Source organism: Citrus clementina, unplaced genomic scaffold, assembly GCF_000493195.1.
Source record: "Citrus clementina cultivar Clemenules unplaced genomic scaffold, Citrus_clementina_v1.0 scaffold_5, whole genome shotgun sequence".
Lineage (NCBI taxonomy): Eukaryota > Viridiplantae > Streptophyta > Magnoliopsida > Sapindales > Rutaceae > Citrus > Citrus x clementina.
The window spans coordinates 16,809,888-16,836,222 of record NW_006262201.1 but is presented as its reverse complement, the minus strand read 5'-3'; the positions used below and the strand labels follow the sequence as shown (position 1 = coordinate 16,836,222).

Genomic DNA, 26,335 nt, shown 5'->3' with positions numbered 1-26,335 from the left:
TAGCTCCTAAATCCAACAAAGCATTCTCAATTGTGTGGTTCCCTATACTACATGAGATAGTGGGGGAGCCCGGGTCTTTGCATTTTAGAGAAATTTTATGTTGGAGGATAGAACTAACGTTTTCTGTTAAAAATGCCTTCTTTTGAACATGCATGTTTCTCTTTTTAGTACAAAGGTCTTTAAGAAACTTGGCATAAGATGGAACTTGCTTAATAGCATCAAGTAAAGGGATGTTAACACTTACCTGTTTGAAGATTTCAAGAATCTCACCTGTGGATTTTCCCTTTTTTCCTTTAGCTAACCTCTGAGGAAATGGAGCTTTGGGAACATATTCCCGTGGGTTGGTTTCTTCTTTCTCCTCCGGTGATGATTCCTCAACATTCACAGGTACAATTTGATTTTCTTTTGTCACCGGCATCTCCACTTTGTTGTCGACTTCTTTTCCTTTTCTCAAGGTCATGACTGCTTTGACCTCTCCATGCTGCTGTGGTGAACTGGTACTTGCTTCATGTACTCCTTTAGGATTAGGCACTGGTTGACTTGGAAATTTGCCTTTCTCAACAGTCATTGCCAAGGTCTGAACTGAAGAAGCAAGTTGTCCCACCATCTTCTCGAGGCTTGAAACTGATTGAGCTTGTGAGTTGAAGCCTGCTCTCAACTCATTTCGTAGTCCATCAATGGTGCGGTTCTGTTGCTCAATCGTGGAGTGAGTAACATTCCTGAAATTCTGGAATGCATCCTCCCATGGTCTAGGTTGAGAGTGGTTCTGGTTCTGATTGTATGGTCTAAATGGTGGCTGAGAGGCTTGAGGAACTTGAGGAATTTGTTGCATTGGTGGAGCTGGAGCTGCTGGTCCATTCTGTTGGAATCCTTGAGACCATGAAAAATTGGGGTGGTCTCTCCATCCAGGATTATATGTGTTGGAGTATGGGTTGTAATTTGATGGTTTTCTCATTATACCTATGGCATTGGCTTGATCTGAGTATGAGTCAAGGTCATGTGGTTCAGTTGATTTAGCAGTCGATAACGATACTATTTGTCGAGCAAGACCTTCAACCATCTCCTTGACTTCTTTGATTCCTGAAGTTGATTCGCCAATTTGAACCTCATTCACTCCTTTAATTCTTCTAGTAGTCCTGAGTGATCGACTCCGTTGTTGGGAATTATCTGCTTATCGCTGGAAGAATTCCCAAATTTCTGATGCACTTTTTGACATTAGCTCTCCTCCACTTGTTGCCATTAGCCATTCTTGCACATTCGGTAATAATCCCTTCAAAAAGTATTGGCATTGATGCCATTTCTCGTACCCATGATGTGGACACTTCAAGAGTAGCCCATTGAATCGCTCCCATGTTTCGAAAAATTGCTCGTCCTCTCTCTGGGTAAACTCCGAGATTTCCCTGCGAATAGCATTGGTTTTATGTACTGGGAAATATTTATTCAAAAATTTTGTAACCATTTGTTCCCATGATGCAATGCTATTAGCAGGCAATGTATTAAGCCATGAACGAGCCCTATCCTTTAAAGAAAATGGGAATAGTCTAAGTTTAACATCATCGTCTGAAAAATTTTCATATTTAAAAGTTTGACAAATGGCATGAAAATCATTCAGATGATTATATGGATCCTCATTTTCTAGGCCATAAAATGTGGGGAGACAATTTAGCACACTAGGTTTTAATTCGAAACTCCTAGCAGCTACATTTGGGTATCTTATGCATGATGTGCTCAAATTAGTTAAGGGACTAAAATAGTCCTTAAATGGCCTCTCCTGTGGTGCTTGTAAATCCATTTTATTTTTAATTTGTTTGTGTGTGCGAAGTGTTTTTTCTAATTCAAGGTCTATAGGTTCAAGATTAGGTAATAATGACCTACGACCATGCATGCAAAACAAATAAAATAAAAATAAGGATGAGAACAAAACAAATAAAAATAAAGAAGAGGGAGAAATTACGATACTAACCTTATTGCGCTATTAAAACCTTTCTATAAAAATACACAAAAACAAATACGTGAAATAAATTAACTAAAAATTAAATTAATAAAATAAACAAAAAAAAATTACAAAGAAAAATAAATTGAAAATTAAATTACAGAATTTTAAAGAAGAGAAAAAATAAAAGAAATACTAACCTTTAAATGTAGATTCACTCTTTTTTTTTTATAATAAAAAAAATACAAGAAAACAAATAAAAGAAATTATTCACAAAAATTAATTCTATGAATTAAAATTACTTACCTCCCCGGCAACAGCGCCAAAAACTTGTTGTGCAAATTTTAATGTACTCGCAAGCGCACGAATCTATTGTAGTATAGACTAATGATGACGAGTGTCGATCCCACGAGGAGGTGGATTTTAATTGTGTAGAATTAATTTTGTGAATTGGTGATTGGATCTGTGGTGGAAATGATTTGGAATATGCTAAAACTAAAATTAAAATGGCGATAATAAATTCTAAAATTGGACTTGCAATGGTGAAATAAATTGAAGAGAAAATCTATTAAATTGACGTACTTGGGTATCTGGATCCGTATCAACATGCATGATGGGCTAAATAATCTGTATTAATGCCAATTAAATCATGAGGGGGGAATCCACACCTCATGAACCACGCTCTAATCAATATGGTGCTAAGGGCTTATCGTGCCAAATAATAATAACCTTATACTAGAGAGCCGGTGTAACCAAGGCGGTATCTAGACAAGATTATTATTATTTGTCGACGAGAAGTCAAAACATCCACAAAAACTAGAGGGGAAGAGAAAATAAATTTACCAAATTAAGCCCATGACACATGTTGAGACTTCACCTTCAACCCAAGCTTGAAAGAAAATTAGCCACTCATAATTGAACTAGGGGCAAAATGGGAATTTATTAAAATACGAAGAAAATACAAGATGGAGAGGGAATTACAGAAAACAGAGTCCAAAAATGGATTCAGAGATATCAAATTAGGGGGGGGAGGCCCCCTTTTTATAGATACATGGAGTAAATCATGGCCATCGGATTAAAAACAGTTTGGACGCTTAGGATTGCGCCACGTCATCAGTCAACAGTAACACGGTTTGACTCGGATGAACAGTAACGCGGTTTGACTCGGATGAACAGTAACGCGGTTTGGTTGAAAATAATCCTGTGTGATGCATGCACCGTACGCGAGATTTTTCGTCCACTGATATGCTGCCACGTCACCATCAACAGTACATAAGAATTTTAGTCCAACAGGATCGTGACACCTCATCAGTCAATGCCACATCATCGGTCAATGCCACGTCATCGATCCGTCTATGTGAACAGTGTTGTGAACAGTAACGTAGTTAGTACCGTACACGTGAATAGTACCGTACATATGAATAGTGCCATTTTTCCTTTTATGCTCCTCCTAAGGTTTTCGACCGTCCTGAGTTCAAAAGTGATGTCCGTTTTGCCGTCTGATCTCTCCTTTATTGCGAAATGACTATAATGCCCCTAAAATACATAAAATATTTAATTAAAATAAAACACATGTAATTAAATCACAAGAAGGTTAAATACATAAAAGTAAGGGTTGTTAGTAAGACTTGAAATGTAAAATGATGGTTTTCTCCTTTATAAATATGCATTTTCTAACACTCAACAAAGGGCATGTCAAGAAAGAGTATTGGAACAACCAGAAGAGGAAAGAGGGTAAAGATCGTAAGGCATCAGGTGTTCAGGAGTGCGTAGCAAGTTCCTTAGATGATGGTGAAATTCTCTGCAACAAAGCAACAACTGTTTCAGAAGGTAAAAAACGGTTATTTAACGTTTAGCTTATAGACTCAAGAGCTACCTGCTGTTGTGCAAATTTTAATGTACTCGCAAGCGCACGAATCTATTGTAGTATAGATCTATGGTGACGAGTGTCGATCCCACGAGGAGGTGGATTTTAATTGTGTAGAATTAATTTTGTAAATGGGTTGTTGGATTTATGGTGGAAATGATTTGGTATATGCTAAAACTTAAATTAAAATGGCGAGAATAAATTCTAAAATTGGAATTGCAATGGCGAGAATAAATTGAAGATAATTCTATTGAAATGACGTACTTGCGTATCTGGATCCGTATCAACATGCATCATGGGCTAAATAATCCGTATTAATGCCAATTAAATCATGAGGGGGGAATCCACACCTCATGAACCACGCTCTAATCAATATGGTGCTAAGGGCTTATCGTGCCAAATAATAACAACCTTGTACTAGAGGGCCGGTGTAACCAAGGCGGTACTAGACAAGATTAGTATTATTTGTCGACGAGAAGTCAAAACATCCACAAAAACTAGAGGGGAAGAGAAAATAAATTTACCAAATTAAGCCCATGACACATGTTGAGACTTCACCTTCAACCCAAGCTTGAAAGAAAATTAGCCACTCATAATTGAACTAGGGGCAAAATGGAAATTTATTAAAATACGAAGAAAATACAAGATGGAGAAGGAATTACAGAAAATGGATCCCAAAAATGGATTCAGAGATATCAAATTAGGGGGGGAGGCCCCCTTTTTATAGATACATGGAGTAAATCATGGCCATCGGATTAAAAACAGTTTGGACGCTCAGGATTGCGCCACGTCATCAGTCAACAGTCCACGGTTTGACCACGCGGATGAACAGTAACACGGTTTGACCCGACTTTGAACAGTAACGCGGTTTGACCCGGATGAACAGTAACGCGGTTTGGTTGAAAATAATCCTGTGTGATGCATGCACCGTACGCGGGATTTTTCGTCCACTGATATGCTGCCACGTCACCATCAACAGTACATAAGAATTTTAGTCCAACAGGATCGTGACACCTCATCAGTCAATGCCACATCATCGGTCAATGCCACGTCATCATTCGTTTATGTGAACAGTGTCGTGAACAGTAACGTATACAGTACCGTACACGTGAATAGTACCGTACATGTGAATAGTGCCATTTTTCCTTTTATGCTCCTCCTAAGGTTTTCGACCGTTCTGAGTTCAAAAGTGATGTCCGTTTTGCCGTCTGATCTCTCCTTTATTGTGAAATGACTATAATGCCCCTAAAATACATAAAATACTTAATTAAAATAAAACACATGTAATTAAATCACAAGAAGGTTAAATATATAAAAGTAAGGGTTGTTAGTAAGATTTAAAATGTAAAATGACGGTTTTCTCCTTTATAAATATGCATTTTCTAACACTCAACACACCCCCCAACCAGCTTATTGCTAGTCCCTAGCAAATAAAGCGAAAACAAAATTTAAATTCAAAATAATTTTTTTTTTTTTTGTTTTAATAGAAACACTCGTATTTATTCTATCAGATTAATGATAGCAATCAAATAAAAGTATAAGCATTATCTCCAGTCTAAAGCAACATCACACCCACATCAACCATCCACATGAATTAGCCCAGTAGACTTTGTTTTAGCTACTCTCAAGAATGACATGTCAAACCCCAAAATCTCACTGGAAGTAGTGACACTCTCACAAATAAATTAATCCCAATAAAAATAGTCACTCCAATGAATGGTAATTGAGAGAGAAAATAATAAAGAAGTGATATCACATGCTCTCACCAAGATGAAATAAATATGCCCTCAGCTTAGAAATAATACGATCTCAAGTCAAATAAAATGTTAGTCAACCCACTTTATTTATCTTTTTTTTTTTAATTATGCATCACTACATCTTTTTAGCCCATATAACTAGCTTCTACTTCAAACTATAGTTCCCTAAAATCAAGAAGGACTTTTATTAGGACGAAACGTAGGCTAGGGACATGGCTAACAAAGAAGGAAAATAAGGAAAACAAAGTATATGTTTGAGAAAAATGCAGAGAATTTTTTTTTTTTTTTTTTTTTGGAAGTTGCAAGGTGGATTTCACCCATTTTTATTCTTTTGAAACAACAACTTTTGTTTTTGTTTTTGTTTTTATTTGGCATAACTTCACTGAACAAAATAATTATTTACATTTTCTCAAACATAAATAGGTGATGGAACTTATAAGATATCGGGTAATACTCCAAATCGGAGTGGGTCAAGATGATAAGTTGACAAAGAAAAGGGTTTTTTTTTTTTTTTTTTTTTTTTTTTTTTTTTTTTTAAGGCTCAAAAGGGTTAACTATGGATATTAAATAAAAGGGATGGCTTGAAAGGCTCAAACGGATCAAAGATGGCCTCTCCATCGTCTTTTAGGGCTCTAAATAATCTTCCATATCTACTAGTTAGATGGGCCTCCAAATGTAGCAACACACTCTTTTTTTCTTTTTCTTTTTTCTCTTTTTTTTTATTTTACAATTTTTTTTTTAAGGGTTAACTCAAAAGTAATTTAGAGATCGTGTATAAAATAATAAACTGCTAAGCTGTATAAAGAGTGGGCAAAAGGGTTATTCTCCAAGAAAAATAATAGGCTCAAAAACTCACTTGGTACTTATTATGACATGTTCATTCCTTCAAGCAACTCACATTTGTCTCCGACATCAACATGTAAAGTAGCAAACATAGCGTAACATCACTTAAGACCAAAGATAATACAAATACTAAAATTTGAAATTAATCATGTCATCCAATGTTAAAACAAATCACACATTTTTTTTTTTTAAACATCATTCTACCCCCCAACCTATTCTAAACATGAAAGGAAAATATGCATGCAGAAATGTGAAAATGATGTATAAAAACTAATTAGAAAAGTTACACGTAAAATGATAGAAAACGAAAATGATATTTTTTTTTTAAAAGAAGATGCGTTTCTAGAGGAACTACACTCCATATTCAGCCATCTTCGACTCAAAAGTTGGAAAATGTATATCTATAGAGGAGAAATTAAAGAAGAAAAATAAACATAAACACATAATAAAGAAAAAGAAAATGTCTGAAATTTTTTTTTTTTTGAATTTTTTTTTCAAACAATGAAGATGCGTTTCTAGAGTAACTACACTCCATATTCAGCCATCTTCAACACAAAAAGTTAGCAACAGTTAGTTTCTACAACAAAAAATTAGTAAAAACTTAACCAAAATTCCACAATTGTCGACTATTCCCTCCCCCCAACCAGAACGAAACATTGTCCTCAATGTTTGAAATGAAAGAAGTAGAGTTTAGAAGACATCACCTGGGTGGTGCAACACAGAAGAAAATATTTACAGGCGGAGAGTTAAATCTAATTTGTACTTCTTACTGCGGCTACTGTTACCATCATTATTTGGACGCTCCAACACAAAGGTCCAGGGGTCTGGCTCCGGTCGATAAGCTTGTAACATATCAAGTAGCTCATTAGCAGTGTGAGCACAAATAAAGAGTTTTTTCGCATTAGCGGGAATGAAATAGTTTTTTATTGCATGGTTAAGAAATGCGATAAAGCCATCATAAAAGTTATTGACATTTAACAAACCGATGGGTTTTTGGTGGATGTGCAGATGGGCCCAAGATGCTAGTGTCATAAGTGCCTCTAGTGTTGCAAGATCTCCTGGAAGGAAAACAAAAGCATCAGCATGATTAAGCATTTCAGTTATTCTTTCTTGCATACCTGAGACGACTAACTCTTCTCCAGTTGATGAGTCAGACGAACTGCCCAATGGTTTTAGGACTCTTGGGATGATGCCTAACACTTGACTTCCTCTGATAAAAGCTGCTTCGGAGACCATTTTTGATAACCCTCGGTTACCTCCTCCATACACCAAGTGTAATTTTCTCGCTGCTATGCTTCGACCAAGATCTATGGCTGCCTCAACGAACTCTTTATGTTTACCATAGGTAAATCCAGAAAGCACACAAATGTTCTTGAATTGTCTATTGGGAGTAGCTGCCATTGGAATATTTCTCAAAAACAATTTGTGAGTGTTTGACAAAAGAAATCACATTTAAGAGTCTCGGTGATAGTGGGTCATGGTTGTGTATGAGGTAATATGTTAGTGTCAAATAACGCGTAAAGCACGTGGCTCGCAAGTCAAAAAGAAAACAGTAAAAAGGAAAAAGCAAACAGTAATAAAATTATTAAAGACAATAATGCAAACAATAAGACAATAGTGAAATAAAATAATAATAAAGTAAAAGGATATTTACACGTAGTTGCGACTGTGGCTCACATCTTCCTCTGGTTTTACGTCCAGAAACGGCTTGAACGCCCTCTATAGGTCGAGGATAGGCTTCCCATCCAGTTTTCTTATAAACAGGCAAACAGGGTCGTTTATAGTCAGATTCCCGAGACTATATCGTGCATGCTCTTTCTGGAATAATGGCCATAACTGGAGAATCGCTCCTTGCACATATCCACTGGGATGCGTTTCAAGAGACAAAAGGATATCATCCAATGACTCCTTATTCAAGCCATCCCTAATGAATTGAATCTTATCTTCCCTGTTATCAGACATCATTCCTAAAGAACATGGGTTTTTATTGCAACTCATTCTGGCACACTTATGACAAGCAACAGAAATTCTTCGAGCTCGTCGTTTTCTTGCATAATTTCCTTTACCACAACCAGGCATGTATGCAATAAATTTTGGAGGTAACTCACCTGCCGATCGTACTTTAGCCTCGATTAACCAACGGATGTCAGCAGGTATGTTATTCCTCATGAGTAATCGCATGCGTTCGGACCGAGCTTTATAGATCGTAAGGAGGGCATTCTGAGGGAGTGAAGGGAATCGCTTGTGAAGCTTCGCTAGAATCTCGTTTCTGTCCATACCTTCGCCTCAGAATATCAGTTATTATGGGAAACTGAAGTAACCGACTTGATTGTCACGGAGTACCGTTATCCGCCACTTCACCGGGGTAACAAACTAAAGCACACAAACAGAAAAACAAATGAAAACACACAAAGAAAATTAAAATCGTCCTCTTATTGAATTTACCTCAAGCTCCAACTGGATGTCGTAAACACTTCTCTCAATGTCTCTGAGTTGGCTTTCTAAACCCTCAACATAGGCTACTAACTCTGGTGGTTGTAGAGCCCAAATGCGTTGTGTTTTACAAAATTGAATCTGCCTTTTGAGATGAGTTTTGACACGTTGAAGTGGTTTAAGAATGTTCAGGAGGAACGGTCTAAGTATGAGACTCATGATTAACAATGATAAGAGAAAACTTAATGGTAAAATAAACACACTTATGCAAAAACAATTTCAATTAGCAAAAGAATAATAATAAAAAGAAAGAAAGAAAAATCAAATCAACGAAAAGAAAAAAATCAATTCAAATTTGGTGGGTCACTCAAATTTATTTCGGTGTCTTCTTCATGTGGTTGGTACTCTAGATATGGCTTTAATCTTTGACCATTAACTTTAAACGTGACACCATTCTTTGGGTCTTTAATTTCAATTGCCCCATGTGGAAAAACAGTATGAACAATAAAGGGACCAGACCAACGAGAGCGTAACTTACCTGGGAATAGGTGCAAGCGAGAATTGAATAAAAGCACTTTCTGACCTGGAGTGAAAGATTTTCTCATAATGTGCTTGTCATGGAAGACTTTCATTCGTTGCTTGTAAATCTTGGCATTTTCGTATGCATCATTGCGAATTTCTTCAAGTTCTGCCAGTTGTAATCTTCTTTCTGAGTTGGCTTGCTGCATGTCAAAGTTGAATTTCTTGATTGCCCAATACGCACGATGCTCGAGTTCCACAGGTAGGTGGCAAGCTTTTCCATACACTAGCCTGTAGGGTGACATCCCAATCGGGGTCTTGAAAGCCGTTCTATATGCCCATAATGCATCATCAAGTCTTAATGACCAATCTTTCCTGTCTGGCCTCACCGTCTTTTCTAATATGTGCTTTATTTCTCGATTGGAGATCTCAACTTGGCCACTGGTTTGCGGATGATACGGGGTTGCCACTTTGTGTGTGATTGAATACTTTGTCAAAAGTGCTTTGAATGCTTTGTTACAAAAGTGGGCACCACCATCACTGATTATTGCTCGAGGGAATCCAAAGCGTGAAACAATGTTGCTTTTCAAAAATGCTATCACCACCTTGTGATCATTGGTCCTACATGGAATTGCTTCTACCCATTTTGATACGTAGTCAACAGCAACCAATATGTATTGATGGCCAAAAGAAGGGGGAAAGGGTCCCATGAAGTCGATACCCCATACGTCAAAAATCTCAACCACTAAAATTGGATTTAGTGGCATCATGTTCCTTCGTGTAATGCTTCCCATTCGTTGACACCTATCACATGAAGAACAGAAAGTGTAAGCATCTCGAAATATAGTTGGCCAATAGAAACCACATTGTAAAACTTTTGTAGCTGTTTTCTTAGCACTGAAATGGCCTCCACACGCTTGTTCATGGCAGAATGAAAGAATATTCTGAATTTCATTTTCAGGGACACATCGTCTAACAATTTGGTCTGCACAATACTTGAACAAATATGGGTCATCCCAAAAGAAATTCTTTATTTCTGCAAAGAATTTAGCCTTATCTTGCTTAGTCCAATGCTCTGGAAGTTTACCTGTAACAAGATAATTAACTATATCAGCATACCAAGGTAATACTTCCACATTCATTAATTGTTCATCTGGAAATGACTCATTCAATGGTAATGATTCTGTAATTGTGTCAAAATGGAGACGAGAGAGGTGGTCCGCCACAACATTTTCTGTCCCTTTTTTATCTTTGAATTCCAAGTCAAATTCCTGCAAAAGTAACACCCAACGAATTAGTCTAGCTTTTGCATCTTTCTTTGTGAGAAGATATTTAAGAGCAGCATGATCTGTGAATATAATTATTTTACAACCAATGAGATAAGATCGAAATTTTTCTAATGCAAACACTACTGCTAGCATTTCTTTTTCAGTAGTTGAATAGTTCAACTGTGCATCATTTAATGTCATACTAGCATAGTAAATAACATGGGGAATTCGATCAACTCTTTGTCCTAATACTGCTCCTACTGCATAATCAGATGCATCACACATGAGCTCAAATGGTAAGTTCCAGTTTGGGGCCTGAATGATGGGTGATGATGTCAACAACTGTTTTAATTTTTCAAACGCCATAAGACATGAATCATTAAAGATAAAAGGTACATCCTTAGCAAGTAAATTGCATAAGGGTCTAGAAACTTTGCTAAAATCTTTAATGAAACGTCTATAGAAACCAGCATGCCCAAGGAAAGATCTTACTTCTCTGACTGTTTTGGGTGGAGGAAGATTAGAAATGAGATCCACCTTGGCTTTGTCAACCTCAATACCTTTGCTCGAAATGATGTGACCGAGAACAATACCTTGTTTTACCATAAAATGGCATTTCTCCCAATTTAAGACCAAGTTCTTCTCGATACATCTCTGCAGAACTAGTGTTAGATGATGTAAACATTGATCAAACGAGTCACCAAAGACAGAAAAGTCATCCATAAAGACTTCAAGGAATCGTTCAACCATATCAGAAAAAATGCTCAACATGCATCGTTGAAATGTAGCAGGTGCATTACATAATCCAAATGGCATTCTCCTATATGCAAATGTGCCAAAAGGGCAAGTGAAAGTAGTTTTCTCCTGATCTTTTGGTGCTATGGGAATCTGATTATATCCTGAGTAACCATCTAGAAAGCAATAAAATTCATGTCCTGCTAATCTATCAAGCATTTGATCAATAAATGGTAAAGGAAAATGGTCTTTACGTGTGACAGAATTCAATTTTCTATAATCAATGCATACACGCCATCCTGTAGTCACTCTAGTGGGTATCAATTCATTATCAGCATTGGTAACTACTGTGACTCCTGACTTTTTAGGGACAACTTGTACAGGACTGACCCATGAACTATCAGAAATGGGGTAAATGATACATGCATCTAATAGCTTAAGGACTTCAGTTCTAACCACTTCTTTCATATTAGGATTTAACCGACGTTGCATTTCCCTAGTAGATTTAGCATTTTCATCAAGGTGAATGTAATGCATGCAGTCTACTGGATTTATACCTTTAATGTCTGCTATGGTCCATCCTAATGCTCCTTTGTGATCTTTTAAAACATCCAACAACTTACCTTTTTGTTCGTCATTTAGGGATGATGAGATGATTACCGGCAGAGTGCTTTCTTCTCCCAAAAATGCATATTCCAGAGTGTTGGGTAATGGTTTGAGCTCGAGTTTCGGTGGTGATTCTAATGATGGGATGAGTTTCTTCTCTGATGGTGCTAGTTGTTCAACTCTTGACTTCCATTTATTAGTGTCCAAGGATGGTGCGGAGTCAAGCAGGGCGTTGACCTCATCAACCGATCTGTCAATATCAAAATCCAAACCAAAGTGAGTTAAGCATGTCTGTAAAGGATCATCACTAAGGTTTGAAAGAAAAGTATTATCAACTATTGTTTCTATTAAATCCACATCAACAATTCCATCATCTGCACTGTGAGGTTGTTTGGCAATGTTGAAGATGTTCAGCTCCATAGTCATGTTGCCGAAGGACAACTGCATATTTCCAGTTCTACATTGAATGTGAGCATCCGCAGTTGCCAAGAAAGGTCGGCCTAGAATAATGGGGATGTGCTTCCTTGAATCCTGTATTGGTTGAGTGTCAATTACAATGAAGTCAACAGGAAAATAAAATTTGTCTACCTGGATAAGCACGTCCTCCACAATACCACGAGGTATTTTTGTGGACCGATCTGCAAGTTGTAACACCACTGGAGTTGGGTGTAATTCTCCCAGTCCAAGTTTCACAAACACAGAGTAAGGCAATAAATTTACACTAGCTCCTAAATCCAACAAAGCATTCTCAATTGTGTGGTTCCCTATACTACATGAGATAGTGGGGGAGCCTGGGTCTTTGCATTTTAAAGGAATTTTATGTTGGAGTATAGAACTAACGTTTTCTGTTAAAAATGCCTTCTTTTGAACATGCATGTTTCTCTTTTTAGTACAAAGGTCTTTAAGAAACTTGGCATAAGATGGAACTTGTTTAATAGCATCAAGTAAAGGGACGTTAACACTTACCTGTTTGAAGATTTCAAGAATCTCACCTGTGGATTTTCCCTTCTTTCCTTTCGCTAACCTCTGAGGAAATGGAGCTTTCGGAACATATTCTCGTGGGTTGGTTTCTTCTTTTTCCTCCGGTGATGAGTCCTCAACATTCACAGGTACAATTTGATTTTCTTTTGTCACTGGCATCTCCACCTTGTTGTCGACTTCTTTTCCTTTTCGCAAGGTCATTACTGCTTTGACCTCTCCATGCTGTTGTGGTGAACTGGTACTTGCTTCATGTACTCCTTTAGGATTAGGCACTGGTTGACTTGGAAACTTACCTTTCTCAACGGTCATTGCCAAGGTTTGAACTGAAGAAGCAAGTTGTCCCACCATCTTCTCGAGGCTTGAAACCGATTGAGCTTGTGAGTTGAAGCCTGCTCTCAACTCATTTCGTAGTCCATCAATGGTGCGGTTCTGTTGCTCAATCGTGGAGTGAGTAACATTCCTAAAATTCTGGAATGCATCCTCCCATGGTCTAGGTTGAGAGTGGTTCTGGTTCTGATTGTATGGTCTAAATGGTGGCTGAGAGGCTTGAGGAATTTGTTGCATTGGTGGAGCTGGAGCTGTTGGTCCATTCTGTTGGAATCCTTGAGACCATGAAAAATTGGGGTGGTCTCTCCATCCAGGGTTATATGTGTTGGAGTATGGGTTGTAATTTGATGGCTTTCTCATTACACCTATGGCATTGGCTTGATCTGAGTATGAGTCATGGTCATGTGGTTCTGTTGATTTAGCAGTCGATAACGATGCTATTTGTCGAGCAAGACCTTCAACCATCTCCTTGACTTCTTTGATTCCCGAAGTTGACTCGCTAATTTGAACCTCATTTACTCCCTTAATTCGTCTAGTATTCCTGAGTGATCGACTCCGTTGTTGGGAATTGTCCGCTTGTCGCTGGAAGAATTCCCAAATTTCTGACGCACTTTTTGACATTAGCTCTCCTCCACTTGTCGCCATTAGCCATTCTTGCACATTTGGTAGTAATCCCTCCAAAAAGTATTGGCATTGATGCCATTTCTCGTACCCATGATGTGGACACTTCAAGAGTAGCCCATTGAATCGCTCCCATGTTTCGAAAAATTGCTCGTCCTCTCTCTGGGTAAACTCCGAGATTTCCCTGCGAATAGCGTTGGTTTTATGCACTGGGAAATATTTATTCAAAAATTTCGTTACCATTTGTTCCCATGATGAAATGCTATTAGCAGGTAAAGTATTTAACCATGAACGAGCTCTATCTTTTAAAGAAAATGGGAATAGTCTAAGTTTAACATCATCATCTGAAAAATTCTCATATTTGAATGTTTGACAAATGGCATGAAAATCATTCAAATGATTATATGGATCCTCATTTTCTAGGCCATAAAATGTAGGGAGACAATTTAACACACTAGGTTTTAATTCAAAACTCCTAGCAGCTACATTTGGGTATCTTATGCATGACGTGCTCAAATTAGCTAAAGGACTAAAATAGTCCTTAAATGGCCTCTCCTGTGGTGCTTGTAAATCCATTTTATTTTTAACGTGTTTGTGTGTGCGAAGTGTTTTTTCTAATTCAAGGTCTATAGGTTCAAGATTAGGTAATAATGACCTACGACCATGCATGCAAAACAAATAAAATAAAAATAAAGATGGGAACAAAACAAATAAAAATAAAGAAGAGGGAGAAATTACGATACTAACCTTATTGCGCTATTACAACCTTTCTATAAAAATACACAAAAATAAATATGTGAAAGAAATTAACTAAAAATTAAATTAATAAGATAAACAAAAAAAAATACAAGAAAAAAAATAAAAGAAATTATTCAAAAAAAATTAATTCTATGAATTAAAATTACTTACCTCCCCGGCAACGGCGCCAAAAACTTGTTGTGCAAATTTTAATGTACTCGCAAGCGCACGAATCTATTGTAGTATAGATCTATGGTGACGAGTGTCGATCCCACGAGGAGGTGGATTTTAATTGTGTAGAATTAATTTTGTAAATGGGTTGTTGGATTTATGGTGGAAATGATTTGGTATATGCTAAAACTTAAATTAAAATGGCGAGAATAAATTCTAAAATTGGAATTGCAATGGCGAGAATAAATTGAAGATAATTCTATTGAAATGACGTACTTGGGTATCTGGATCCGTATCAACATGCATCATGGGCTAAATAATCCGTATTAATGCCAATTAAATCATGAGGGGGGAATCCACACCTCATGAACCACGCTCTAATCAATATGGTGCTAAGGGCTTATCGTGCCAAATAATAACAACCTTGTACTAGAGGGCCGGTGTAACCAAGGCGGTACTAGACAAGATTAGTATTATTTGTCGACGAGAAGTCAAAACATCCACAAAAACTAGAGGGGAAGAGAAAATAAATTTACCAAATTAAGCCCATGACACATGTTGAGACTTCACCTTCAACCCAAGCTTGAAAGAAAATTAGCCACTCATAATTGAACTAGGGGCAAAATGGAAATTTATTAAAATACGAAGAAAATACAAGATGGAGAAGGAATTACAGAAAATGGATCCCAAAAATGGATTCAGAGATATCAAATTAGGGGGGGGAGGCCCCCTTTTTATAGATACATGGAGTAAATCATGGCCATCGGATTAAAAACAGTTTGGACGCTCAGGATTGCGCCACGTCATCAGTCAACAGTCCACGGTTTGACCACGCGGATGAACAGTAACACGGTTTGACCCGACTTTGAACAGTAACGCGGTTTGACCCGGATGAACAGTAACGCGGTTTGGTTGAAAATAATCCTGTGTGATGCATGCACCGTACGCGGGATTTTTCGTCCACTGATATGCTGCCACGTCACCATCAACAGTACATAAGAATTTTAGTCCAACAGGATCGTGACACCTCATCAGTCAATGCCACATCATCGGTCAATGCCACGTCATCATTCGTTTATGTGAACAGTGTCGTGAACAGTAACGTATACAGTACCGTACACGTGAATAGTACCGTACATGTGAATAGTGCCATTTTTCCTTTTATGCTCCTCCTAAGGTTTTCGACCGTCCTGAGTTCAAAAGTGATGTCCGTTTTGCCGTCTGATCTCTCCTTTATTGTGAAATGACTATAATGCCCCTAAAATACATAAAATACTTAATTAAAATAAAACACATGTAATTAAATCACAAGAAGGTTAAATATATAAAAGTAAGGGTTGTTAGTAAGATTTAAAATGTAAAATGACGGTTTTCTCCTTTATAAATATGCATTTTCTAACACTCAACACCTGCCACATGACCTCTCGGAGAGAATGGTTCTACACATATAAACCTATCTCAGGAGGATCTGTATACATGGGTGATGATAATGCTTTGGAGATCGTTAGTGTTGGTACTATCAAAATAAAAATATTTGATGGTACAATTCACACAATTGAGGAGGTACGACATGTCAAAAGCTTGAAGATAAATCTATTGTCTCTAGGACAAATAGATAATCTTGGGTGTAAAACCCATGTTGAAAATGGGATTAGGAACATTGTTAAAGGTGTGCTTGTATTAATAAAGGCAGAAAAGATCAATACTAATTTATTCATGCTGAAAGGAGAAACACTATAGGAAGCTGATGCGTGTGTTGATCAACTAGAAAAGAGTCAACGATGAGTGACATCTCAAACTTGGCCATATGTTGGAACAAGGTTTGAAGATTACCACTAAGTGAAAATTGCTTCTAGTGCTCAAATCGGTAAACGTACTGTTTTGCAAGCAATATGTTATAAGCAAACAACATAGATTGAAGTTCCGCAAATCTATTGCATGGAGTAAATGCATTCTAGACTTGGTTTATTTTTTATGTTTGGGAATCACCAGACATATCTATAGGAGGTGCAAAGTATATGGTAACTTTCATTGATGATTATTTCAGGAGATGTTGGGTGTATCCAAATAAGAAAAAATCAAATGTATTTCCAGTGTTTAAAAAATATAAAGCGCTGGTAGAACTTGAATCCGGAAAAAGGATCAAGTGCTTGAGGACAGATAATGGTGGAGAGTATACAGACGGTGAGTTTCTTGCTTTTTATAAATAAGAAGGTATTCAGAGGCAGTTCACAGTGGCATACACTCCTCAACAAAATAAAGTGGTAGAGCGGATGAATAGGACTCTTATAGAAATTATAAGAGCCATGTTGAAGACTGTTGGTCTACCCAACTCATTTTGGGTAGAAGCAGTCAAAACTGTCTGTTATATAGTAAATCGGTCACCATCCACAACAATTGAGTTGAAGACACCGGCGAAGATATCGACTGGAAAGCCAGCTGATCACTCATATCTAAATGCATTTGGATGTTATATGTACGTGATGTACAATGCCCAAGAAAGAACAAAGTTGGATACAAAATCTAGAAGATGTATCTTCTTGGGATATACTAATGGAGTGAATGGGTATCGTTTGTGGAACCCCACTGCCCAGAAGATCTTCATCAGTAGAGGTGTTATCTTTGTAGAAGAGAAGATCAACTGCAAATGAGCGATGGAGATGATAGCACTATAAAAGGCATGTCAGAGACTGTGTAGGTATATGGGGAAAATAATCCAAAAGATTTAAATTCTTCTGAGGCAGCACCAGAGCACGAGGAATAAGAACTAGTCGAGTTTGAGGCTCCAAAAGTTCGTCGGTCAACTCGTAAGAGACGACCGCCAGCGTGGTACTCAGATTATGTCACAGAGATCAATGTTGCATACTGTCTTCTAACAGAGGATAGAGAACCATCAACTTTCCATAAAGTTTTAATCAGCTCAAATGTTATTTTGTGGATGACAACAATTTAGGAAGTAAAGCCATTACCACATGGAAGAAAGCCATTTGTAATAAATGGGTCTACAAGATCAAATATGATGGTAATGACCAAGTAGAACGGTATCGTGCAAGATTGGTGGTGAAAAGATATGCTCAAAAAGAAGGTATTGACTTCAACAAAATATTTTCTCCAGTAGTTCGACTCACGACAGTTAGAATAGTCTTGGCAATGTGTGCTATATTTGACCTACATTTAGAACAACTAGATGTGAAAACTGCATTTCTTCATGAAGAACTTGAAGAAGAAATTTATAAGCTCCGACTAAAAGGTTTTGCCAAAAAATGAAAGGAGAACTTAGTTTGCTTGTTGAACAAATCTCTATACAATCTCAAACAGGTGCAGAGGTGTTGGTATTTGATTCCTTCATCATGAGCCTTGGATACAACAGACTCATTTCAGACCTTTGTGCATATTACAAGAGGTTTGAAGATAACAATTTCATCATTTTGTTGTTGTACGTGGATGATATAGTGGTAGCAGGCCACCAAAAAGATCGAATCTAAGAATTGAAGGCATAATTGGCTAGGGAGTTTAAAATGAAGGACTTGGGACCAACAAACAAGATTCTAAGGATGTAAATTTACTGAGACAGAAATAACAGGAAGATTTGGCTTTCTCAGAAAAATTACTTGAAGAAAATCTTGCGACACTTCAACATGCACGATTGTAAGCCAATTTCTACCCCACTTCCTATTAATTTGAAATTATCCTCAAGTGTGTGTCCTAGCAACGAAGTAGAGAGGAAGGAAATGTCTCGAGTACCATATGCATCAGCAGTGGAAAGTTTAATATTCACTATGATTTGTACAGGACCAGACATTGCATAAGCAGTGGGAGTAGTCAGTTGATACATGGCGAATCCTAGTGGAGAGCATTGGAAAGTTGTGAAGAGAATTCTGAGATACATTAAAGGAACCTCAGGTATTGCATTATGCTATGGAGAATCAGAATTTATTGTCAGGGGTTATATGGATTTAGATTTTATAGGAGATCTTAATAAAAGAAAATCCACTATTGGATATGTGTTTACATTTGCAGGAGGAGTTGTAAGCTGGGTTTCGAAACTGCAAACCATTGTGGCTTTATCTACAACAGAAGCAGAATACATAGCAGCTACACAAGCTTGTAAGGAAGCTATTTGAATACAAAGGTTATTGGAGGAGCTCGGGCACAAACAAGAGAAAATTTCAGTATTTTGTGACAGTCAAAGTGCCTTGTACATTGCAAGGAATCTAACATTTCATTCCATGACAAAGGATATAGGGGCACAATATCACTTTATAGAAGTAGTGGAAGAAGGAAGTGTAGATTTGTAGAAAATCTATACCAAGGAGAACCTAGCAGATGTTATAACCAAGTCAATTAATACTGATAAGTTTATATGGAGTAGATCCTTTTGTGGCCTAGCAGAGACTTAAGCAACATGACAATGGTAAAACATAAATGATGATGTGTAGATTGATTGATTCTCAATTTAATCTCCAAGTGGGAGAAAGGTTAAAAAATGGGGCACCGCTCTTCTAGAGAGAGTGCACCCAAAGTCTCACACGGCCCGCCATTTTTGGTGGTGCCGTAATGCTTAAAAAAAAAGAATAAACAAGAAGCAGAAAGATTTGAAAGGAAAAAATAATAAAATATTAATAATATTATTTTAATTTGAAAAAGGAGAGGAAATGAAGCTTATAGAAGGTGTCATTTCCCCTCTCTGAATCCATTTTTCTTCAACTTATTTTTTCTCTTCAGAGTGAGGAGCAGAGAATTGAGAGTGTCAGAATTTTAAACTCTTGTCCAGTGATTTGAGAGATTAGGTGTATTGGAGTTCTGGGTAGTGCCAAAATATTACAATATACTAGTAAAATATTTTCATTTTGTCTTCGCCTGTGGACGTAGACTAAAAGCCAGACCACGTAATTTCTAGTGCCCTCTTTTGTGCTTATTTTTTTTTTCTTCCAATTTTATTTTAGCTGTGACCCTACCTCACCCATCAATTTCCTAATAGTTTCAACAGCTAGGAGGATGTTTTTCTGTTTCTATAATTAAACAATAATTTAAAGATTTTTTTAAATATTTAAATTATTTCATATTATAAAAAATGGAATATAGGAAAATTATCTCTATACCGCTTTCATTTTGTTATATGTACATCTAACTACTACAAAATTTTAACATGTTCTTTATATTACTTTTGTTTCTAAACTTGTATCAATAAACCACTTTGAAACTAAAAATAACTATTTTATCTTCAAATTAATTAAAAGAGTATTCTATTCTATAAAATTTTTAAAAATACAATAATATGATAATCTCTATTCCTATAAACTCTATTGTTATAAACTTTATTTAAGAAGCTGTACCAAACGGAGCCTAAATAGAAGACGGCGGCACACATATTTAAAAAAATGAAAGTTTCGAGAAATAATTTGATCCATTATATTTTACGAATGTAAAATTAATACAAAGAATTTTATACAAAATTCCAGTTGAGTTCTCAAGGCTAGCAAAGGAAATAAAAGCTCCAGAAGAGCAAAATTACAGCAAAAATAAGTGTACTTTATGATGTAGACATATACGAGGCTTATTTTGTGATAACCTACTAATATACATACATGCATTGTGAAGGTTAAGCTTCTTTTGTCACTGAATTTTTATGCCACAAATTGAAGAGTCACATTCTTCATGACGCTTTAGTCTTCACCCTTTAATTTAATCCACACTTGAAATAGGCCGGTTAAATGTCGATCGCCTAAATTTGAGATTTGGAAGCTGCATACAGGATTTAAGAAATAAAATTATTATTACCTGATCAAATTGATTACTCCTAATTGCGAAATAACATTTAGCAAATTGCATCAATTGATGAGATATTGGGGCAAACTAATCTAAAAATATTAAAGAGCACAATTCTACTTTCACTCTATTTTCTTTCTTGTAGTAACAGAATTTTATTTCAAATGGCTCCTATTCATTTATTTCACTGCTTATTATTTTTACAAATTGCATTCAAGTACGTCTGTGCTTTTTGAAAATCTGAACTAAGGCAAACTGCGTTTGTGTTTTTTGAAAATTTGAAATTTGAATTAAGGAACAAGCAATAGAATTTATTTTTGTGTCAAATGTCATCAACGATCTTTTTAATAAATATTACATTTTGATTTCTTATAAAACGGAATAAAAATTCAAGCGTGGACATATTTTTATTTTACAACAAAATACATCGAACTCTAATCATTAAGATTATCTACATCTGAAAATATTGGGAGTGAGAATTGCAACAAAATTATAATGTGTCAAAAGTTACTTTTTTCGCAACATTGTGCAATTTAATCCACTGTATAGTGTGGGAACTATCATTGAAACCTCTCCATATATATAACAATGTCGCATGAGACAAATTAGTTGATAATTTTCTGAGTTAGGTGTAAGTATGAAGGGAAATTGAGAGTTGAATATTGTCTTAAAGAAGAGTGTAGTCGTGGAAATTCCATGGAAGATTGAGAATTTACACTTGGATTGACAGTATTTTGGCAAGATAATATCATATTATTGCATAATTGATACACATGATATTAGGATTAACAGTGGAAAATATTTGAGCTTAGTGCTTAACTTCTCATCCTTCCAGCTGCAAATAACTATGCTAGAATTATAATTTAATATATATATATATATATGTATGTATGTATGTATGTATATATATATAAATAATATTATATCTGCATGTATTAAAAAAGTTTGCTGTAGTAAAAATAAATATATACTTGATTATTTCAAAAAAAAAATGGTATCCGTGTGACCTAAGAAAATTCATAAAATTTTGATGTCTTTTTTTCCTATTTATTACATAAATAAATCAACTTAATATTTATTTAGGTAATTCAGATTGTTAACTGTTCTCAAACTCTAGTTTGTATTATAATTTTATTATTTTTGGAGTTTTGTGGCGATGAATGGAGGCTGCTGAATTTTTAATAATCATAAAAATGAATTACAGTTTTGATATATATAATATGATTATATAATTTTTTTTAAATATGTTTAATATAGTTGTTATGTAATTCATTAAAAAAAAGACAGAGAGAAGAAAATTAAAGTCACAAATTAAAAAGATGAAGCAAAGACATACATCACTACTGTATAAATTGTTAATTAATGTCAAAAGTTAATTGTAAAATATAAATGCCAAATGGATATTACTTTGAAGTTTATGTTGGGTGCAAAATGAAATCATAAGGTGACGAGGATTATTCCTTCGAAGCTTCTTTAATGGCTATTGAAACCAGAGTCAAAGACCAAAATAAAAAAGGGTTTCAGACATTTAATTCGTGATTCTTCCCGAATAAAAACAGAATTATCTGATATATACTACGTCTTTTTGACTTTTGAGGTATTTCTCTTACATAATTTCCATGAGATTGAATTTAAATAATGATCGTAAAAGGCCAAGTGCCAAAGGCTTTTTTAATGATTAAGTTGACATTAAATGAGTTTCTAACAATATAAATATGCATGATACTAAAACAAATTCTTAGATGTTTTATTTTTTGTATATATGTTATAATTTGAGATCGGTTAAAAGTTTTGATACTAACGTTCGTAGAGACCCATTAAGAATAGTTCAAAAATTTATTTTCACTAATATTTTATAAAACAGAGAAAGAACTCCTTGAAACTGTTGCCTTGACCATTTGACTATAAGGCCAATTATTATTATTATTATTATTTTTTCATGGAAGCTACCAATGGTAATTCTTAGATATTTCCTTAAAGTAACTTAATGAGTCCTCAAAATATCCATAATGCGACAAAGAATAAAACATTAGAAGAAGTAAGTAATTAACAAGGGACCATCGATCATCACACAAAAATAAATGAATAAACAACTAAAACCAAAATCAGAAACAGATAATGAAACTAGCTTCACTCCCGAGGTGGATCATATTAATACCATTGATCATAAAGTTACAATAGCACTATATATATATATATATTGTCAGAACAGTTAAGTACCCTTTGTTGTGTAAGAAAAATGAGAGCTCTCCATTGTTTTATCGTGTAATAATTAAAATGGACATAAATTTAAATTATTTTTTATTTTTCTGTAGTCAAAACAATTAATTTCCTTGCACATTTTTTTATTAAGGAAAATTTACTTGAAGTGAAAAAAAAAATTAATTAATTTTTGTGAAATACAATTAAAATATAATTTACTTTATAATATGTTGTATAAAGGGAGTAAGTGGTTGGAATTGATTGTCAAAGCAAGTGTAATTCTTTATTTCATCAATTAACACCAGTTAACTATTAATGGAAAGCTACTTAACCCAGCACGCACGCCGGATTGATATCTATAGAGTATATCAAGCACCTGTTAAAATGCCATGGACTCCATGCGAATCTGAAAACAACTTGTTTTGACCCCACACTCTCAACTTTGAGCTCATGAACTGTCTTCCTCATCTGACTAATAGCCCTCTTTAGACGCCAAATGTTTGTGGACTTGGTTGATGAGTTATCCACAAACACAGAACTTAACAAACAGCAGCAATAACTCCAGATCTACTCTTCACACCAACCACCGATTGAGGATTAATTCCAGCCAACGGTTTGTATTTCATTTGTTAGTGGACTATGCACCATTTGATTTTTAAGTGAAACGTTTCACAAAACGGACTAAATAATTGAATTGATCGTCAAGGCACCAATTAACACCGGTCAACTCTCAGTGGCAAGCTAGACATAACCCAGCGTGCACAACTATTATTAACCGTGGCAGTTAATGAAAATTTTTCATTATCAGGAAAAGGTGTTGGGGTAGTTGAATAAAAATATGATACAATTAATAGATGAACATAACGCAGCGCGACTAATATGTAAGTTGAAACGACGCAATAATTATTAACTATGGCAATTTAGACCAACTTTTATAAAAAAGAAAAAAAATTCTATCTTCTCCATTTTGTGACTCCTATTACCATCTCTAAACATAAGTCATGGAGATAATTAAGATGCACAAACTTAGGTTCCAATGCTTTAATTAATTTCTCAAAAAAAAAAAAAGAGAAAAAAATCTATGCCCGTATGCATACCCATTTTTTGGCTATAAAAAGGCCTTCACATGAACTTGAAACGATCATCTACACATCGGATTACTCTAATCTTTTCCGGGCATCGAAACTCAGAACTTGCTAAATTCAATACAAACATTAAAAAGGGGGGAAAAAGAGAACAATAAAACTAAATGTAATAGAAATTCTTATTTTTTACTTCTCCATTACGTCTCAACTAATAGATAAAAAGAAAGAACTTACTTAATTCCACTTATATTTAAACTAAACCAACCAGAAATTAATTTATTTGATATCTTTTCAGCCTAAAGCTTCACTTCTCACCTCTCCAAAAGGAAATAGCGGCTAGAACTATAATTTATACATAGTACAATTTTTTAATTACTTTAGAAAGTGTTTATGTTATTAGAATACTTATATTATTATCTACGCAGAACTCAATTTCTGAATTGGAGTTTTCTTAGACTAGTGGATTCACTCTATTATAAATAGAGTGGTTATGTAATTTGTTTGAGACCTCTGATCAATAATAAAAACCCTCTTTCACAGTTCTTTTGAAATTAATTTCTCTATCGTATAGTCATTTGAATTAGATCGTTTCTTTTAATGTTGGATGAGATTGATAAATTCTTTTAAGTTGTAACTTGCAAGAGTGCCAAAAGAGGATTGAGTATCATTTGTGGTTAATTTCAAGTTGAAAAAGAGTATTTCAAATTAATGGGCTAGCATGCAAAAGTGTAGATGTCTCGAAGGAAGAGAAAAAATTCAATCATGGAGTTGTTTGAAGAGAATGTTGAGATCAAGATTCATTCCTCTTGATTATTGTTTAACTCATCGAGATATGAGATCTATTTATGATATGCTGATTAGTTTGAAAGACTTTACTTGCATGCATTTTTTGACGAGATTGAAGAGTTATTAGAGCATCACCAAAAGACTCTTCAAATAAGATTTTATTACTTTTTTGAAGAGCCACATCAACATTTAAGGTTCCAAGAAACACTTCAATTAAAATTTTTCAAATAAAAAATAATTCTCTCTCTTCAAATTTGGAGAGTTGTTTTCTCCCTCTTCAATTTATATTTTATTATTTTTTACTAGAGAAAGAGAGAGAAGTGCTTTAATTGCTATTGACTTTTCTTTTTAAAAAATAATTATTTGATTAAACTAATATTAACTTATTTATATTTGAAGAGTCTTTTGGAGAATAATATATTTTTTTACTCTTCTATTTGCCACATAGGTAAACAAATAGATATTTAAAGAGTAAAATTTATAAAGGCTTTTGGAGATACTCGAAGGAAGATACAAAATTCGATCATGGAGTTGTTTGAAGAGAATGTTGAGATCAAGATTCATTCCTCTTGATTATTGTTTGACTCATCGAGATATGAGATCTATTTATGATATGCTGATTAGTTTGAAAGACTTTACTGGCTTTCATATTTTGACGCGATTGAAGAGTTATTAGTTGTGAGATTTTAGAGGGTTTTTATGTTGACATAACAGAATGCCTTCGTACCCTACCTACACCTTAGATTGTGCTATCTCCTTAATTGGCTACACAAATTGAATGTCATCTTTGGAAGGAGTTCAAAGCAAACTTGGGTAAATTAGCTTGATAATAGCCTTAGAGATGTTTCTAACAAGGAGATTGAAGATGTGCATGAGATTTCAAATGCCCAAGAGGAAGTAATTGAAGACATGTTTGCAATTGTAAAAGAAAAGGTGACTTCTACTCTTAAATTGTGCATTGAGCCTAATAGTATAATTGAGTTTTTGCAGCCAATTCAAGTTGAAGACATGTCAAAACCAATAATTGATATTGGTTATGCCTATTTACATTAAAGCTAAGAAGGTTGTGCTTGAAGAAGTTCTAGTTGTAAAAATAAAGTTAATTGGCGAGCATATTGAGAGAGATTTGGTGAAATCTTGAGAGGCTTTGAGGCTCTTCATTTGTACAAATTTCATCTTCTAGAAAATGCGGAAAGAAGATGAAATATTAGTTGTTCAAAGTTTCAAGAAAGATCAACGATAGGGATACCAGTTCAATCATTGAGATAATTTTATGCTATGTGATTAGTGTCAAAAATTGTATGTTTATTAAGGGATAAAAATGTTATTTTGTGCTATTAATGTAATTTATATTTGTAATTGTGTAACTCATTATGAATTTCTAATTATTTTTCTAAATATTTAATTTTGTGTATTTTTGTGTGTTTATTAGGTAAAAATAATAATTTCATACAATTTGAGGCTCTGAACAAATGTATGGATGTTAAATTTGGATTCCGAAAGTCCGAGAAATTATGTCATTGTCGAGGAGAATACAAGACTTTTGTTGTAATTTTTACGTTTTTACCACGGTAAATGTAGTAATTTGTAAAATTATAAGTTTTTACCATATTAGGTATGGTAATTTGTTAGTGGAATGTGTTGGATATACTTGAGTGATAAATTATGTTTATGTTTTATTAGTGGGACAAATG

General features: G+C 35.1%; 1 protein-coding gene and 2 non-coding genes across 3 annotated transcripts in view; 2 read left to right on the top strand and 1 right to left on the bottom strand.

Moving 5' to 3' along the window:
* Nucleotides 1-13,236, bottom strand: part of LOC112097974 — a gene marked incomplete at both ends in the record, with an annotated part of 76,428 nt that extends 63,192 nt beyond the window's left edge. The window contains 4 exons of the mRNA XM_024183574.1: nucleotides 9,417-10,166; nucleotides 10,302-11,715; nucleotides 11,812-12,456; nucleotides 12,661-13,236. Coding sequence (XP_024039342.1) covers nucleotides 9,417-10,166; nucleotides 10,302-11,715; nucleotides 11,812-12,456; nucleotides 12,661-13,236 — 3,385 coding nt within the window. The remainder of the gene's footprint in view (nucleotides 1-9,416; nucleotides 10,167-10,301; nucleotides 11,716-11,811; nucleotides 12,457-12,660) is intronic.
* LOC112098686 lies at nucleotides 1,305-1,408 on the top strand. The gene has a single exon (XR_002905795.1). It is a non-coding gene; the product is annotated as a small nucleolar RNA R71 (small nucleolar RNA).
* A 742-nt stretch (nucleotides 13,237-13,978) lies between the features above and the next one.
* LOC112098685 lies at nucleotides 13,979-14,082 on the top strand. Its single transcript, XR_002905794.1, has one exon. It is a non-coding gene; the product is annotated as a small nucleolar RNA R71 (small nucleolar RNA).
* Nucleotides 14,083-26,335: the final 12,253 nt, after the last annotated feature.